Genomic DNA, 18,284 nt, shown 5'->3' on the forward strand with positions numbered 1-18,284 from the left:
GCACCAGAGAACAGGAGCAAACAGACACAAGCAGTCCTTGCCCCAAATCCTACCTTGTATTCTTGTCTCTTATAGGATGCTTTTGTTTTGCAAAATCCTACATCCGCTTGCATTAGTTCATTTTGCCACGATGCCTTGGAGAAACAGGCAGAACAGAAGTTCCTGTGTTTTCATAAATGGAGTCACTCTGGTTATTCACAGTTAAAATTCTTTGCCCAAAGTCACAGCACTAGACGGCCCCAGGCCACCCACTCGGGGGACCCATGGCCACTGTGTGATGGAGATGTGCTTCTGCCTCTTGGCCCCGCAGCACAGGAGGGTCTCAGCGGGACTCTGGCTGCATTGCTCTGAAGCACAGGCCTGGCCTGGCTCCATCTCAGCCATGGACAGATGTCCTTGGACACACACAGTCACCTAATCACCCTCACACCTGGGAGCATCTCTTGAACATATCTGAAGACGTGATAGACTGTTCAGCCAGGCTGTCTGCTCCTTTGAGTGAGCACTATCTACAGAATTTCCACCAGGAGCAAATCTCCTGGTGGAAATGAATATTAACAACATGCAGGAGGACAGGAGAAAAGAAAGAAAGACATCTGGCAGACGGGCTGAGTGCTCCAGAGCTCCAGTCCACTGCTTCAGAGGCCTTTTCCCTTTCAAGGCTCCATCCCCTCCTCCCACCCCATGCCATACACCGCACACGGCCTCCAAGTGGGATGCGATGGGGTCATGGGAGGGGTGGGTCACGAGTAGCTCCAATAAATAACGCTCCAAAACCTCGTTCATATTGCCCTCGCCCAGCAAATACCATGGAACTCAAACCCCTCCCACTTGTGGCTTGAAGTATAAAGGATGACTCCGAGGAGGTGACTATGAAACGCCTGCTCTGATTGGTCAAAGCCCCTTTGTCAGCATCACAAGCTCTGCGAAGAGCACACAGAAAGGAGCCGGGCCAGTGAGATTTATGGCGCCGTGTGACGGCTTCCTTCCCACAGACTAGAGAAGAGACACAATCTGCTAGAAGTGACTTTTCAAATTATCTGCAGAAAACATTAGTGGATATTTTCCCATCTGCATGCCTCTGGGTCTTATTGAGCCATAAAAAGTAAATGATTTCCCTGAATGCTTTGACAAACCTGATAGTTCCGAGCCATTTTCTAGCTGATTGATTTGCCATTATGCATCTGAGTGTCTCTGAGCAAAACAGCTTACTGGATAAGAGAGTGCTGGAGAGAAAGCCACCGGCAGCCCTAGGAGGCGGCCACGGCCACCCAGAGACGCAAACAGGGGACAAGGCTTGGTTTGTGTGGAAAAGCTAAAGTGCAGGTTAGGAAGGCTTCCCAGAGGAGGTGGCTTTCCAGACAGACCTTAAAAGAGGCATGACTCATGGGGAAGGTGGGAGGAGGCAATGAAAACAGAAAAAGTGAAAACAAGCAACTTCCTCTCTGCCCACTTAGGCCAAGGTCAGAAGAACACAGAAAACATGACCGAAGGCTAAAAATAAGAGGCTAACCGCTAAGGACAGTTGACGAGAGCCTTTAAACACCGGTCTGTAGTGCAGTAGAAGGCCCTTGGGCAGTGACCTCGGGGCCAGCTGTCACCAGGATAAGGAGTTGTCCCCAATTCAGAAGGAAGAGCACATCTATCCTTGCTCTGCATGGGCACCTTTTCTGGCAGCTGCTTCATCTCGGAAGAGGTGTGTTCTGCACCAGCTTCCTGAGCTTCCCTCGAGGGAATGGGAACAGGGAGATGGGCCCTGAAGGCCTCGGGCTGCTGCAGAAGGAAGGAAGAGGCGCTGAGGTGGTCACTGCACCCAGTCCAGGCTTCGGTTATCCTGGGGAAACAGTCACAGATCCGACTTCCCCAAGGGTGACGTAAAGGGCCACACTCTCTGCTGGGGATTTTAGCCCCTCAAGGCTTCCTGCGCACCGGCTGGCCTGTCCTGGAGCCCACCCTCAGGGACTGGCACGAGGACAGATGGGGGGTTGGAGCGGCAGAGGGGGAGGCATCGTTACTAATGCCGCTAATTTATTGAAGGTCTGAGAAGGGTCCACAGGGTGAGGCCCTGTAGCACAGACCACCAAAGCAGCTGAGGACAGAGGAGCTGTGGTCAGCCAGACGGCCAGATCCTCCCCATGGACCTTCCTACGTCCTAAGCACCAGTGAGAAAAATAAAACCCAACCCACCCACCAAGAAAAAGTAAAAACGTTAACAAGTACAAGACGCACTGTGCAAAATAAAGACAAATGCTTAGGAGCAGGGAGTTAGAGAATGACTGGAGCAAATGAGATTCCTCAGGAAGGCTTCTACAAGGAGGTGATATTGTGGCAGCTGTAAAGGAAGTTTTGCACACAGCCTGGTAGAAAGGTTGGAGAGGGCATTCAAAACAGAGGCACAGAAACAAGCCAACAGACCAAACATGGAAGAGCATGAGCAAAGGCCCAGAGGTTCACAGGGTCATGTGAGACCCTGCCAGACACACACTCTTTGGGAGTTAAATGGTAATAGATCAGCCAGGGTGGGTAATAGACCAGCCAGGGTGAGGAACAATCATTAAGCCCAGTTGTAGAGGGAGATGCCCCCACGGCATCTGTGTTCCAGATTCTTCCATAGAAAAGTTTGCTTTCCTAAGACACACATCTCATCATATTTACTCCTCTGCTCCGAGGCTAATAGCTACATACGCACATCCAACATGATGTCCGATCTCCTCAGTTCTGCCTAATGTGGTCTCACCTCACCATCTCCCCAGACCAAGCCAAATTTTTTTTTAAATCCAAAACAAACACCTTCCTCATCTACTCCAGCCACACTAGTGAGTAGGAGTTTTGCCTGAGACATAGCCACCTACTAAAGTCCCTCTCACCCTTTAAGGACCATCAGAGAAGGCTCCCCATGTCACACTCAATCGGTCTCTATCTTCCCCTTTGTATCTGCATCGTGGCACTGACATATCCAGCTGGTACTGGAGCTGTTTACGAGTGAGGTGCTCTCCCACGTCAGATGATGGGGTCCCAGCAGGGAGCTGAAACCTTTTGCCCCGTGTTCCCCACAACACCCAGCTCAGGGCTTTGACACGTAACTGCTCAATAAATGTTCACGGCGTGGGATCGAGCCTGGAGCTTTTTGGGGGCATCCTCCACTAGGTCGTAAAAAATTCCAGGCTGGCTGCCGGGCCTCCACCCTGGATCCCCTCCTGCTCTGTTCTCTGGTCCCCAAGGCAGGCTTGGGGTTTGGGCTCTCGTCCCATTTCTTGTCACCCGTTGGCCTTGCTACCCTCCACCCCATGATTTAGATCAGGAATATTTTCTAGATGAACTTAAGAGCTTTCTTTTCCAAATTTAGGCACAAAATGAGCTGATGAATTCAGGCTTGTACCTGGTGCTGCTGCTTCACCTCTACGAGCAGAGGTTTGCGGAACTCATGAGACTCAACTACAACCGGATTGCGAGAGAGAGGGTAAGTCTGGCTCCGACCTCGGCCATCCGGCATCAGTCTCAAAGGCCTTGCGGTGTTGTTTATTAGATGTGCGATCTGTTGAGGTCCTCACGGTCACTTGGTAGGATATGGCACTGTCATCATTAGGACTAAGACTTAGTGGCTGCTAAGTGTATGCACAGTGGCCCTCTGGCTGAAAGGTGAGTGATAATCACATAATTGCTTACTATTAAACATGAGTAGTAATTAAACGGTTATTAATGGTCATATAAGCAAGTGAGACTCTAGGGATATTTACCCCCAAAATAGAGGCTAGCAAGGCTGCTGGGCTGGGTGTGCTTTATGTGTGAGCATGCCTACTGCCCCGCCATGGAGGGTCCATGAAAAACAGGGACCCGCCCCCACAGAGGGCTGTTAATGTTGCTTTGGATCCCAGGCTACATCATTCCTGTGTCTGTGAGTGTGTGTGCCAAGAAATAAAGGTGCTGATGGTGTCACCATTTGTCATTAGAGAAATGACCATGTATTCACCAGGAGTGATCATCTGTGCTCCCCTTCCTTTAACAAGAGAACAGAGGGTGCTCTAGGAGGCCGCGTGGTGTGGAGGGAGAAGCTCAGATAGCTGCTCACTGGAGCCTGGTCATAGCAAAGTCAATCAAAATATGGGAGATGGACAGACCGACCTCTGAAGTGTCCAAGTACACTTGGTCATTATCAAGTCAGAACCCTGAGCCCCAAGGGACTTCCCTCTTGGTTAAACGCCTCTCTGTGGCTGGAGCAGGAGAGACTACTGGCAGACCAGGGGCGCCTCCCTTACCTTAAGGCCATACCAGGGGCTGATACACTTTCAGTGTTTTGTATTCCCAGTACACCCCCTGAGGCTTGAAACTTGACCTCTGCTCCTGTCAGGAGGTCATGACCAGAAGGTAAGCCAGTGCGGCAGTGGACAAGCCACCAATGTGCCACAAGGCAGTTTTAGTGACACTGCCACCCGATCCCATGTACCATTCTTTCTCTTCTCTTTCTTCTCTCTCTCTCTGTCTCTCCTTGTGTCTCCCTCCTTTTCTACCTCAAGTGGACAAGAGGCATCAGCCGACAGCGGTCACCACCTGGAGGCTGGACCTCAGTGATTCCCAGTGTTCCTTATGAGCAGCAGACCTCGCATACCTGGGGCCTGCTGCCATCCATTTGGAGCCATTCCTATTAAAAACACTGGGTTCAAACCATTAGTCATAAGAATTCTACATTTGTCCCTACTTTTTTCTGGCTTAAATTCTCCCCTCATACACTGAGCTCTCAATTGAGAAAATAGTCCAGGTCCTTGCCAAGATATCTCCTCAGGAATCTCACCCTCTTGTTGACCTGGGCCTGTCCTTCCTTTAACTCTTCCGTAGTTTTAACGGTGACATAAATTCCTCAGAGAAATACATTTAAAAAAAAGAAAGGAAAAAAAAGTACAGGAAGCAGGAAATGATCTTTTGTTAACATTTCTGTAACCTCGTTTTCATGATTCCACATCTTTTTAATGAACTTTTTATTGCACATTGAACTTCAAAGCTCCCAGGGTTTGATATAGGTTACAGATGGCCACAGCAGCAGCAAGCTAATGCAAGCAACGTTAGCTGCCAAGACAGCAAAACAGACATGAGAAAACACAAACAGTACAACCCAGTGGATGAAAACCAAGGCCCTAAAGCATTGACTCTGAAGAAACTTCTGGTAAAACTATCCTAGATAAGCAATAAGTGACAACAGGAGCATGCTGGGAACCAGGGTGGAAGGAAGCAGAAGGGACGGGGCAACACTCTTCTCTCACCACAAGTTTACATTTAACTTGAGAAACCCTGAAATAGATCTCACCCACTAAACCACCAAGCAAGAACCAGGACAAACAACCAGTTAAGAGGTACCCAAATGGAAGTAGAAAAACAAATGGCTTCTGTCAAATTCACACTCTTCTGGATTTGAGTGTCAGTATTTTCTTGTAGGAAATACTCAGAATCTGAGGGTAATGTTTAGCAAAAGAGAGGCACTACGTTGGGAGACAAACCTTCCTTGCCTCTCCTTTACCTACGAGAACTGGAGAACCCATTCACATGGCATTTTGCGGTTGTGTCTCATTAAGACAACCAGTGATGAATGCCTGTTCATGGTGCTGATCATTCATTCATTCATTCACTCATGCCTTGGCCTGGATCAAGAGCTGAGGTGGGAATCAGGGAATGTGGCTACCAGACAAGATGCCATGTGTCCCTTTCTTTGAGGAGCTTAGGAGCAGGTTGGAAGATGGGACTTACATAGTTAGAAAATCAGGAAATAAGTGGAAAGTAGCAATTGGTCAAGAGACCAGTGGAGCCAGTGAATTCCTAGAGGCTGTGAAACTGACAACACAAGATCGTCCCTAGTTGGGGCTTCCTGGGGTTTCCAGTGATCCCAGGAACAAACAGTTTATCTCCCCAGCGAGGTTGTGAGCTGTGTGAAGGCAAAGCCAGGCCTTCTACACCATGATGCTGAGCACACAGTGAATTGTATTTGACTGCTGACCATGTCCCAGGCACTATGGATGCCACAAGCAATTAGTGGTTACAAAAGTGTTACATGATTGCTAGAGAAGGATGTGGTCTGATGGTTAGGGGATGATCATTAGCAACCTGTGCATGGACCACTTATCTCTTTTGTACCCCACAGTCTTCCAGTGCCTAGAAAATGTCTAGAACATAGTAGATACTCAAGTATTTTTTGATGCTCAAACAATGAGCAAATGAACCAGAACCTCCTTCTTCCAGGAGGCCAGTCTCAAGTTATGTTTTGGAGAAAGTGATAGTACAAATTTGTGGAGAGAAAGATATTCTAGGTAAAGGAACACTCCCAAGTTCAAGGTATATTTATTTATTCAAAGATTTTCTGCATGCCTACTATGTGCCAGGTTCTAAACCAGATTCTGGGAATACAAAGGTGATCAAGACACTCCTTGCCTATAAGGGACTCAAAGTCTAAAAGAAGATAGACACATAACCAAGAGTATCAAAAATGTGCCTTGTATTATCATAGACGTTTGAGCCAGATGTAAGGAACATAGGACAGAGTTAGATGACAGGAGGGGACACTGTTCTCTCCCTCTCTCCCACTCCTCCTCCAGGACAGACTCTCCAGGCAGGGTCTTCAGGGACACAAGCCAACGTTTCAGAAACTTGCTTTTAATCCAGTTGGGTTGTACTCTTTGCCACATCTTCCCACTACTTTGGGAGCCTGGTGGTGAAGCTGCTTCCATGATCACTCTTGTCAACAGATCAGCTGAGGAGGTGATATCTGAACTGAACCTTAGAGAGTTTAGCAAAACAAGGGTAGGAGGGGAGGGAAAGGGCATTCCATACAGAAGGAAACACAAAGCCTCAGAGACATGAAAAGGCTTGCAGGTTTGGGAAAGTCAAGGAGTCCAGTGTGGCTGGGGCTGGCAGGAAGTGAGCCTGGAGGTATAGGCAGGGAGCAGGATGTAAGGGTTTGTATGCAGCTCACCAAAGGGTGTCTAGCCCAGGATTGGCAGGCCAGGAAACCTGCATTTTTGAGAGATAAATGGAGCAGCCATGTGGAGTGTGGGCTGGAAGGGGAAGAACTGAGCTGGGTGGCTTTTGCAATGGACAGGGTAAGGGGGCCCATGTGGGGAGCACTGGAGATGAGGACAGGCTTGGGTGAGCACCAAGTGAGGTAGGGGCCAAGGAAGCACTCACCAGTATTCTCTGCAAGTGCTCAGCAGGAAACTGGCCTTTTCTCACTTCAGATACTCATGGTGGGAGCATCTCCAGAGAACGGGGGACCCTACCAGCCTCACATAACCCCACCTGGCTCACTCTTTAACCTGCCGCAGACACTGGGCCAGCCTGTGTGTTGAAGCTAAGTGGACTTGCCTTGCCTCCCCTCTCTCCCTTTCAGCACCTACATGGGGCACTCCATTATTCAGGGCCTGCTACCCCAAAGTCCCCTGTCCCTAGGCTTTCTCCTAGCCACAGGTCTTGTTTGTACCATGTTCTCCATTCCCCTCAATGAAATGTACCTGTACCCTGAATTCCTCTCCCTGCCTGCCCAGGGCAGCTGCCCTACACCCCTTAGGCTGATTCACTCAACTAGGTGAAACAATAGAAGGAATCCTGTCAGTGTGCTAAAGGGCAAAGGGCAGAAGGGACCCCAGGCCTTCCCCGGATCTTTACAGTGCTCTCCTGGGGGTAGCGCTCTCCTTTGTCTTCTGCCCAGGTGTGCTGTATTAACACTTCACCCGTAGGAAAACTGTCACCTGTATGAAACAGGGGGGAGGGGAGAGCAGTGGCTGGCCTGGGAGGCAGGTGGGGTCTTGAAGTAGCTCTCAGATCTCACAGGCCCAAAATCTCACCTGCCATTCAGGTGTGAGGCTGGGAATTGTAGAAATTCACACCATTCTTACAAACCCAAAAACTCTTGCCTCAAAGGACCAAATCTACCCAAAATACGGGAATCCCAGTCTTGGCTCACAGCTGGGAAAACTTCCCTACTCACCAAGATGGTGTGTCCTGGTGGAGCGTGAGGTAGTTTAGACAGAAGCGATCGCCTGGCACAGACAAGAGGCAGGATGAGGTCGGCTCAGCAGCCCGGAGAAAATGGGGGGGCGTGGTTAGCACAGTCTCGATACATAATTTACCAGGTCCCCAGGACTGCTACCCTAGAAGAAATTCTACCCTTATCCTGCCCTCCCCCTGGCCTGCAGGTGAGAGGGACCCAGGGCCAAAGCTGGCTCTACCTGGCCAGACAGTTGCTCCAGTAACAGTGTCTGGCATCCCTTGTTTTGTCCCTCAGCCTGTCACAAAGCCCCTCTTCTCTGGGGGGTAAAGAGCACCAGCCATCAGCGCTGGAGCCCACATCCTTGCAGCCTGGCACAATGGGCTCCCACGGAGTACATAGTGTTTCTTATTGTGGCACAAAATGCCATAAAATCAGAACAAAGAGGGAGCCCAGAGCCTTGATGGGCCTGCTGCTTCCTGCCAGGCAGAGAATACAACCGATTGTTTAAAAGCCAGTGCGGCCAATTAGCACAGCCTTCACCCCCAGGCCTGTCAATGTGATTGGGACCATCAGAATGGGATTCTGCTATTCAGATCAATTGCTGAAAGGAAGCAAGTCTGTTCACACTGCCAAATTTAGAAGCCCCGGAACAGCAAAGGCGACCTGGGTTACCACTGCGGCTGGCTTTAGGTGTCTTTAGGACGGGCTAAGCCCCACAGGTGCTGACTATCAACGCTGCCCTTGGCACCTCCACTTGTTTTCTCTGCCCCTTTAAGGTGATGTAAGGGATTCCTAGAATGTTCCTGAGACTAGGGAATTACACATCTGTTCACAACTGCTTTGTAAAAACAATTCATTTTTCGTTGTCTTCTTTCTCATAGTTGTCAAGAAATTACCCACAACCCAGGCCGGAAGAAAATGAAAGTAGGTTTGGGGGTCAGTCCTGCCATTTTGAGGGTGTTTGCTAATTCACTCTCTTTCTGTCACTGTGTTGAACCGAATACTGTGGAAGGAAGTACTGACCATCACGCAGAGCAAAAATAACCCCACAGAGCTTGGGAAACTAGCTACAGCTCTCAGGAAAGGAGTCCAAGTGCGCTGGATGCAGAGCAGATAAGAATTTTAATCCATCCTGAAAGCAAGGGGCCAGCAAAAGGGAAGACGGTATCACCGAGCACAGGGTGGCCTGCGGCAGGATTTTCCTTTTCCTTTGCTGGGATTCTCCAGCATCCAATACTTGGGAAGCCTCTCGGGTTTTCTTCTAAACCCTGGAAAGGAGCTGTTTAGCCGTCACCGAAAAGGACCACATTCATTCACAAGCTAGTTTTAGATTTATTGGATTTTCTCACCATTTGGCGCAATCAAGTGAGTCTGCTGGATTCATAAGTTGAACAAGGAAAACAGGTCTCCTGAAAAAGGTCCCTCAAAGGAGGCAGAGCAGCTGTCTTCAGACAGGCTCATTATCCCATAGAAAAGCCATAGAAGAAAATGTGCTTAATGAAAGCAGGGGAGCTTGCAGTCAGACTCACGAGGAACTTCTCCATCAGCAGGGAGAATAAACATTACAGTGCACAGAGGGGAATGTGGCAATTGCATCCCCAGAGGTTCTTTCGGGGAGAAATTTTACCATTGCCTGCCCTAAGTGGTATAGAACAGTGATTCCCACACTGGCTTTGCCATCAGAATCACCTGGAGAGCTTACCAAAAATATAGATTCCTGGGCCACTCCCAGAGATTCCGAGTCAGGCGACGGGGTGGGCCCCTGGTGACCCCGAGGCAGCCGGGCACGCTGATGCTTTCGGGAACCCCCAAAGACCTGCCCGGAGGAGAAGCTGAACCAGCTCAAAGCTCCACAGGGTGGGGCCCAGAGGACGATCCTTAAAGAACCCAGTTTGTTATTCAGGGCACGCAGTCCTCAGAACCGGGGCTGGCCATTCTCAGGGACGAGGGAAGGGCCCTTCCCTCCGATCACAAAAGGACCCCAGAGACTCCCAGTCCCTGGTGCGACCGCGGTTGCCAGCCGAGCCCGGGGAGGACCCAGCGCCCCCTCGCGCCATCGCAAGGCCCGGGGGCCACTCCAGGCTGTCGCCCCGACACCTGACATTGTCGCCTGGGCCGACCCAGAGCCATTGCTCCCTCTCCGGCAGCCGGGCAGGGAGCGAGCGGGAGGGAGCGGTGAGGTCTAGAAAAGACCTTTGTATCGCGGGCGCAGACACCCCCTCTCGGCGCCTCGCCTCGCACGTCCTGACTGATGCTCCAGAAAGGGCGTGGCAGTGAGCCGACCTCCGGCGCCCGGGCCCCCGCGCTTCGGCCGGAGAGAGCCCGGTGGCCCGAGGCTCAGGGCAGGTTCTCGGCGCCACGCCGGCCGCGCCCCTCCCCAGCCCCCGAGGCGCCCGCGCCTCTGCCCGGTTCCGGGAAACCTGCAGCGGCCGGGCGCGCCCGGGTGGGCTCGGCTGGGCAGGGGCGACCCCTAGTGCCCAGCGCAGGCCGCTGCCGCCCTGCTGCCCCGGGAGGCGCTGAGTCGGACGGAGCCTTTCCCCCAGGGACCGGGCTCCAGGATGGGGAACGGGCACCCCAGCCTCCAAGCCAGGCCCCCAGGGGAGACTGATGTCTTTGGAGGGCAGGAGGAGAGTATCCCTGGCGTGGTGCTTAAAAAGGAGTCTCCACTGAGGAGACTCTGTGGGCCCAACCTGCAAGTGCCCTGCGCTGCGCCGCTGCCCTCACGTGTTGTTCCGAGACAGACCCCACTGAGAGTGGTTTACCATCCTTCTTCAGGAAGCTGGGACTAGCTCTAGGATCCATCCCCTCGCCCGCAGCAGTTCTGATGCGGGGGCAGCCAGTTCTCCCCTGGAAATGAAGTCTAGGCCCTCTCTACCTGCCCCCGTGCCAGCACACACCCCAAGGGCTGGCAGGGGTAGAGCCCCGCACAGAGGGACAGTTCTGGCACGCTGCTCAGATGCAGCCGTGTCTGGCTTTCTGCCAGAACCACGATCAAGACCAGGGCCAGGGGAACCAGAGGCAGATGCCCTCCCTCGGGGCCGCACTCTTCTTCGGTCCTCAGAAGCCTGGCAATGACCCGTCAGGTTGGCAGCGCTCTGATAAGACAGGTAGCTAGAGCTGAGTCACAGCTGTGGCCTGCCGCCCTAGCTCAGTTCAGGTAAACAGAGAAAAAAGGCGAAACGTCAGGGCACACCAAGTGGCACAAAGAGATGCCAGCCTCTCTGCCGGTCTGTGGTGCCCATGCCAACCTTCTCACCGGGCACCCCCTCCCCTGCACCCGGTAACAGAGGCCCCACACAAATGCAACAGGTGGCATTGAGGTAAGGGCAGCCAGGGAGAGTCCCTCGGTGGGTGTGCCCAGGTCTGACAACCTGTCACACAGCTGTGTGACCCAGACCCCTGACAACTGCTTCCCAGCTGGCACAAATGGCTGTCACCACAGCCAAGTCCAAGGTCAGGGACGAGAACAATGCCTCTTGCAGCCATCATCCATATAGGTGTGGACAGGAGCAGGCATGGGGGCCTTCAAGCCAGAGGCTGGGCCAGAGCCGCCCTGCCTCCCCAGTACACACAATTCAAGGCAACTAGATTTGGGGGATGGGTAAGGGAACAGGGGTAACTCGTGGGGTTGGGGCTTCCTGTGGCAGAGGTAGAAGCCCAGAGGGTCCAGGTAGGGATGGGGGAGTGTGAATTGCTCCTGCTTCTTGTCCTCCTTCAACAGTCGGAAACCATTTCCAAATAGTCAGGGAACACTCCCTCAAGCCAATGGGAAAAGAAATACATTGAAAACAAGAGTTTCCTCCAAGAATAAAGAAGAGCCTCTTGACTTCCACCTCTTCTACTTGACCCCCACTGCCTCTTTGCCCTCCCTCCTTCCCATCACATGACCTTCTGCTTCCAGCCATTTGATCTCTGAAAGATTTAGAAACTCAAGTCAATTCCTCCCTCACTGACAAGTTAAGGAAATGAGAGTTTATGTGGGAACATTACCCTGAGAGGAGGCCAGGCTCCTCCAGCTATTCAGCCTGCAGACATTTGCTACACCGGGCCATGTGGGGATGTGGAGATGACCATGATGCTCTCATTGAGAGACTTACACCGCTGCCCTGGCCTGACTGGAAGCCCAGGGATTCCCCACCCCCAGACTGCAGGTCTCTGTTCCCCACACTGTTCCAGGCACTGCAGTGTGTATGCATGTGTGTCTGGCTGGCTGCTGAGGCTGGGGTAGGGCAGGAGGGGCAGCAATGCCATGCCCCTCCAAGACTGATCCCCAGTCTGCTAGGGCTCTACAGCCTGAGAGATCTTCTTGCTTTTCAGATTCCGAGTTGGGAGATGGAAATGAAAGCAGCATTTATCAAGGCAACAGCCGGGTCGTCTAGCGAGGGTGCTGGCTGTGGAGCTTGGCGAGGCCTTTCCCCCCAGCCGCCTTTTCTACATCCCCATGTGCCTCCCTTCCCCCTCTTTACTGAAACTGAAACCAATGTGTTCACAGTTATCATTTTCACCTTGCGCCGCTCTCTTCTTGGGGTCTGGCTTGAGCATCTACGGACAGCAACAGTGACCAGTCCAGACCCAGACAGCGCAGGCCAAGCAACCTAGGCTTGTTGAGCCCCCTGCAGGCTGCCCTGCTGCTGCCCCTGAGCCCAGAAGCCCAAGGGGCCCCAGCAGCTCTGACAGGCCCACTGGCCTGGGGTCCCTCAGCTGAGGGTGCCTGCCCAGGCCTCACTCCACCCCGAGTGGAATTGTGCCACGTAGTCAGTAAACTGACTTTATTCACCCAGTTTCACTTGTGCTTATTCCAGTTTCCTTGGACAAAGGCTCAGGGTCTCAACCTCAGAATGTCCCCAACTGACTGCCCCGAGGAACTCAAGGGTGGGTTCCGAAGCTTTTAACTGTTTAAGAGATGCAATCACTAACCATCCTGAACCAGACCAAGCCGCACCACAAGCAACACCTGTGACCTTTGCCTCACTTTTAATGCTAAGAGCTCCTCTCCGGGAGGAGCTGAGGCCTTGTCACCATAACCTGCAGTGTGTGTGGAAGCACGTTTTCCAGCTGAGGCTGCGCCAGCAATACCCATCGCTCCCTTTTGAATATTCATTCCCCATCCGAAATCAAGGCCCCTGCTTCCCTTTGTTTGGGAACGCCATGACTTTGGAAGTGATTCCGTGTGGATATAAGTTATCCTTTGTGTGACAACTACTTCTGGTTGAGAGTCTGATTGTAACTCTTCCAGGAGGCGAATCCACTTTTGGTTCTGGAACGGGCTGAGAGGGAAGCACATCTCACAGCCCCACCCCACCTCCACTTCTTGCTCCCACCATCACTCCCACCACAGGTGACACATCCTGGACCCCATGGGCTGGGACAGGCGGGATGGCCAGTTGCCCCTGTAGGTACCCACTACCCACTTAGGACGGGTTTGGTGTGTGGACTCCACACTTCTAATTACGTCTTACGGCCCAAAGACCACATCAAGACTTGAAAGATGGAGAGAACAACTACTGATACATGCAAAACATTATGCTAAGTGAAAGACCCAGGCACAAAAGACTATATTGGTATGATTCTATTTATGTGCAATTTCTAGAAAAGGCAAAACCGGAGAAACAAAGATCAGTGGTTGCCGAGGGATGGGGCAGGGAGTGCAGATTGACAGCGGCTGGGTTCCAGGGGGCTTTTTGGGGTGATGCAGGTGTTCTAAAGCTGGTTCCGGGAAATGTTTACACAACCAGATAAATTTACTAAAGCTCATTGAACTGTGTGCATCAATGGGGCAACTCTGTGGTATAATTGTAAAATAGGCCTTGATAAATTTTCTAAAAAGTAGAGGAAGGGACAGAGGAAGGCTGAGAGAGAGACAGGCGGAATGAAAAGGAGGCAGCGTTTCTCCCTCCCACCTTCAAGGCCCACCCTCCTCAGACCAGGGGTGGCCACTGTAGGCGCCACTGCAAAGGGGGCCCCCCAGGTGAATTATGGTGCCAATAGGGTCTTAGAAAGACTGGAATTGAATTAGCTTAAAATCTTGTCCCTCTCCTCTGATATGTTCCACAGTTTAACAGTGACTCAACTCCTGCAAACAATTCAGCCAGGTGGCCTAGATCCAAGATCCAATAAAGGGACATCTTTCAATGTTGGTAGAGCCTAGAAGGGCCACTCAAGTTGAAAATATCTCCCTGATGTAAATAAAATTCCTAAAATCTCCAGTTCCTCCATTCACAAAAGGAACCCGATGTCCTACTCATTCTATGAGAAAAGGGGCCTTTATTTTTTAACTGAACTTTCAGGTTGACAGAATGTAAAGGATTTGTCCAGGAGCCAATACTGAGACATGTCTAGGAAGGGATGATGCATATTTAAAAATGAATTTATAGAGAGCTCAATGGAATTTGAGGTGGCCGTGTAAACGTTCTAACAGGCCAAACCCGCAGTAAGATATGACAGTGTTTGAGGCAGCCACCCTGAGACCGTCACAGGTTGACATCAGCCAATGTTGGGTTTTTAAAAACTATTTCAAGGATTTACCCACGCACCCAGGAGTGCCTCCTCTGAATTCTGGGGTGGGAGAGATGCAGCAGAACTGCTATCTACCCACGCCATCAACTCAACAGTGCTGCAGCCTGGGGGTCTGCCGATGGGGCTCCTCATAGCATGAGGTGCCAAAAGGACGGAGTCTCATTTACTAGGAGACAGTGATGGGGAGCTGGCCCCATGGCCAAGTGGTTAATTAAAGTTCCATGTGCTCTGCTTCAGCAGCCCGGGTTCACGAGTTCAGATCTCGGGTGCAGACCTACTCCACTCACCAGCCATGCTGTGGAGGCGTCCCACATACAAAGTGGAGGAAGAGCGGCACACATGTTAGCTCAGGGCAAATCTTCCTCACACACACACACAAGACAGGGATGAAAAGGGCTATCTTTCCTCCTCTAACTGGGTAAATATTGCCAGAATCTATTAGAGGGTGAGGCACAGTGGGTGGGACACAGGTATTTCCAAGTCTTTGGCTCTTCAGACAGCTGGCATCAGGACCCTCAAACATTTACCAACCATCAACCACGTGCAAGGTTGTGAGGACACAGGAAAAGTGCATGATGCCCACCCTCCTGGAGTTCGGTCTTATTTGGGCAATTGGACATATACAGAAAAAGCCAAATCGAGGTAATAAGAGCCCACATGTGCCACTTAGAGAGCAGCTCCTATGAGCAGGGCCTGGAGATAATCATTTTACATTTATCTCTAATCCTCACAATGAGCCTGTGAGGCAGACATTATTAACCCCACATTACATGGGACGAAGCCCGTATTCAGGTTTTCCAGAGAAGCAGAACCAATAGGATACAGAGAAATATAGAAAGAGACTTATGAGGGATTGGCTCATGTGATTATGGGGGCTGAGAAATCCCACGATCTGCCATCTGCAAGCTGAAGACCCAGGAAGGCCGGTGGTGGTGTTCCAGTTCAAACCCGAAGGCCTGAGAAGCAGGGGAACCCATAGAGTGAATCCATGCCCGAGCCCTAAAGCCCGAGAACCAGGAGCACCATGTCTGAGGGCAGGAGAAGACGGACGTCCCAGCTCAGGCAGAGAGAAAATTTGCCCTTCCTCCAACTTGTTGTTCTATATAGGCCTTCAACAGATTGGAAGAGGCCCACCCACGTTGGGGAGAGTGATATTCTTTCCTCAGTCTATAGATCCAAACGCTAATCTCTCCTGAAACACCTTCACAGACACACCCAGAAATGATGTTTTCCCAGCTCTCTGGGTATCCCTTAGCCCCGTCAAGTTGACACATAAAATTAACCACCACAAAACCTAACATCCGGGAAGTTAAGTGACGTGCCTAAGTTTACAGGGTAAAGTGAAGTCTGTGGGCCAAGTCCACACTCCTGGCAGGCCTGCAAGAGAGGTAATATCCTTAACCAGCTCCAGAAGTCAGGGGCTTAGGTGGTCACCAGGACCAGGGGTGTAGCAAAGGCTTGAAGAAGGAAAGGGCCTGGAAGGAGGGTGGAGCCCAGGCAAACAGAGAGGTGGAGGAGGGAAGGGCAAGTGGGGAGCACACACAGACTTAGGGTGTGGTGAGAGCAGCTGGCCAGAATGGGGTCACTGGGCAGGGGAGCCAGAGGACCCCGAGGCCAGGACAGGGAGCCGAGGGTCCACACATAGACAGTAGGGAGCTACCAAAAACCACCTACCCAGACTGGTGAGATGAGGGCAGTGCGACCTAGAAGAGCTGGCAGCAGGAGCGAGGGGAGAGCACCCCGTTGCTTGGGGTGAGTTGGCTGCCCTTGGGGAGGCGAGTGTGAGCTTTAAAATGTCCGTAATAGTGTAAACGCCTAATATATCAACTGAGCCCCCACCTCATTTCTATGCATTCTTTGCAAGACCATGCATTGTATCCCATGGTCCCACCCCAGCCCAGGCTACCCAGGTACCCTTCCCCCACTGTCTTGGAAGGGAAGCCATAGAAGAGAAGGAGAGAGGTCGTGCTCAGCCCTTAAACTCAAAATAGTCTCCTGAAACTCTCAGCAGAGATGATACATTGAGACAAAGTTCTGAGTCTCAGAACCTGACAGCAAGATGGGAGGCGGCTCTCCAGTGCTCACTGCCCACCTCCCAACGCTTCTTATAGAGCAGGAGGTGTGGAGGAGAGGTGGCACGGTAAGTTCTTCCCCTCTTTGTACCTCAGTTCCCTCATCCATAAGGGGGACAATAGCATCTGCTTTATGGTGTGTTGAGAGGATAAAATGAGTTAATTCATGGTAACCAGTTAGAACAGGGCCACACTGATTATTATCATTGTCACGGAGGAATGGCGTGTCTGAGGCAGCCCCAGTATGGGGAGAGACACCATCAAAAAGTTTCCTCAGTCCCAAAGAGAGATGCAGAAGGGCATCCTGCATCAGCAGCAGGGCTCTCCACTGACCCGGGACCAGAACTGGACTCTCCATCAGACCTCAGGACTTAGAGGTGCCGGGGAGGAGAGGAGGAAATGCCAACTGGACTAGAAAACCTGAAATGACCAGGATTTCCCTGAAAGGGCTACAGCTGACGTCCTGCCATCAGCTGATATCAGAAGATTGTCTATTTTTTGATTGACTGCCAGCAATTAATCCATTTCGAAGGGAAAATTCCTGCTTGCTGCTCCGCTCCTTCCCTTTCTCCAGGGCTGGCACCCCGCCTGCTTTTCTGGACAAGGAAGGACTGAAATCCGCAGCTCAAGTGCCGATTCTGTGCGAGTCAAGATGGAAGTCAGCCTTTTCCTGGGGCTCTTGGTGGCACTGGCCCCTAAGATAAAGTTCTATCTCACATTGGTGTCCCCTCGAGGCCCCTCCTACCTTCCTCCATCTCCTTTCCCCTTTCCCCCCTCCTCCTGCCTTCCCTTCTTGGGATCCTCCCTCAAGATGCACTTCCTCACCTTGCTGCTGCGACAGACTCAAGCCCTCGTGCTCGAGGCAGCTTGGCAGGGCCCGGGCCGCTCCGTTCCAGGAGAGCCATGTGGTGCGGCTGGCTGGCTCCTCACCCCTGCGGCCTCATGGTGCTGCCCACTGGGCCAGGCCAGCTCTGCCAGGACACCTGGGAGGAGGCCATCTCTGGCTTGACAAGAATAGGTTGCAAGGAGGCCTGTACCATTCTCTGGAGAGCGGCCCATTCTCCCATTCATTCATGGATTCAGCGAGCTGTCACTGAATGTCCAGGTGGTCAGGGCTGAGCCAGGTTAGCCCTGCCAGTGAAGGCTGGGCTCAGTGCCTGGCATGCCGGGCCTTTGCCCAGGCCCACCAGGATGGGTGTCAGGGCATCCCCCACCCAGCAAAGATGGAATGTGGAGGAGGCGCGAAGTGTTTATTGAATTGAAATGAACAGAAAGAAAGAAGGTTCTGACATGTGCTCCACCAGAACCAGCACTGTCCTGGAGCCAGAGGCAAATGGCTTCAGGCCCAGAGCTTTCCTCCCACCCTGATGGAGCCCCCAAGCAGCAATGCTTAGAGCAAGGTCTATGCGGAGCCCCCAGGTGCCTGTGACGCCGTCTGAAATGCTTTGGGGTGGGGTGCAGGGCTCTGGCGAGGACTGCGGCCCCCAAGGAAAGGAGCGAGGAGTGAGGACAGGTATTTCTGGAGTGACTTAAACCTCTGACACTCACCTGCCACTGCCCCCAGGTGGCACTGGCATTTGGGGCCTCACTTCCTCAGCGGCTCCTCGCAGCCCCCACCCTGGAGCTGGTGACCCTGCCTCTACCCTCAACTTTTCTTCTCTCCCAGGGCAAGGTCAGCAGTGGGCGTCCCAGGGGGCATCTGCCCCAGCCTGGTCAAGCAATCTTTG

The 18,284-nt window shown here is 52.1% G+C and overlaps 1 protein-coding gene across 17 annotated transcripts in view; it reads left to right on the forward strand.

Moving 5' to 3' along the window:
• MARCHF10 (membrane associated ring-CH-type finger 10) overlaps positions 1 to 12,749 on the forward strand; it is a 199,793-nt gene extending 187,044 nt beyond the window's left edge. For 10 of the 17 annotated variants that reach the window (XM_070227102.1, XM_070227103.1, XM_023652267.2 and 7 more), the window contains 3 exons: positions 3,347 to 3,460; positions 8,851 to 8,893; positions 12,287 to 12,749. In XM_070227102.1, the coding sequence (XP_070083203.1) occupies positions 3,347 to 3,460; positions 8,851 to 8,893; positions 12,287 to 12,348 (219 nt within the window). In that variant the 3' untranslated portion in view covers positions 12,349 to 12,749. The remainder of the gene's footprint in view (positions 1 to 3,346; positions 3,461 to 8,850; positions 8,894 to 12,286) is intronic. The other 7 variants (XM_023652261.2, XM_070227101.1, XM_023652264.2 and 4 more) reach the window with 1 other exon arrangement.
• Positions 12,750 to 18,284: the final 5,535 nt, after the last annotated feature.

Source organism: Equus caballus, chromosome 11 (assembly GCF_041296265.1).
Source record: "Equus caballus isolate H_3958 breed thoroughbred chromosome 11, TB-T2T, whole genome shotgun sequence".
NCBI lineage: Eukaryota > Metazoa > Chordata > Mammalia > Perissodactyla > Equidae > Equus > Equus caballus.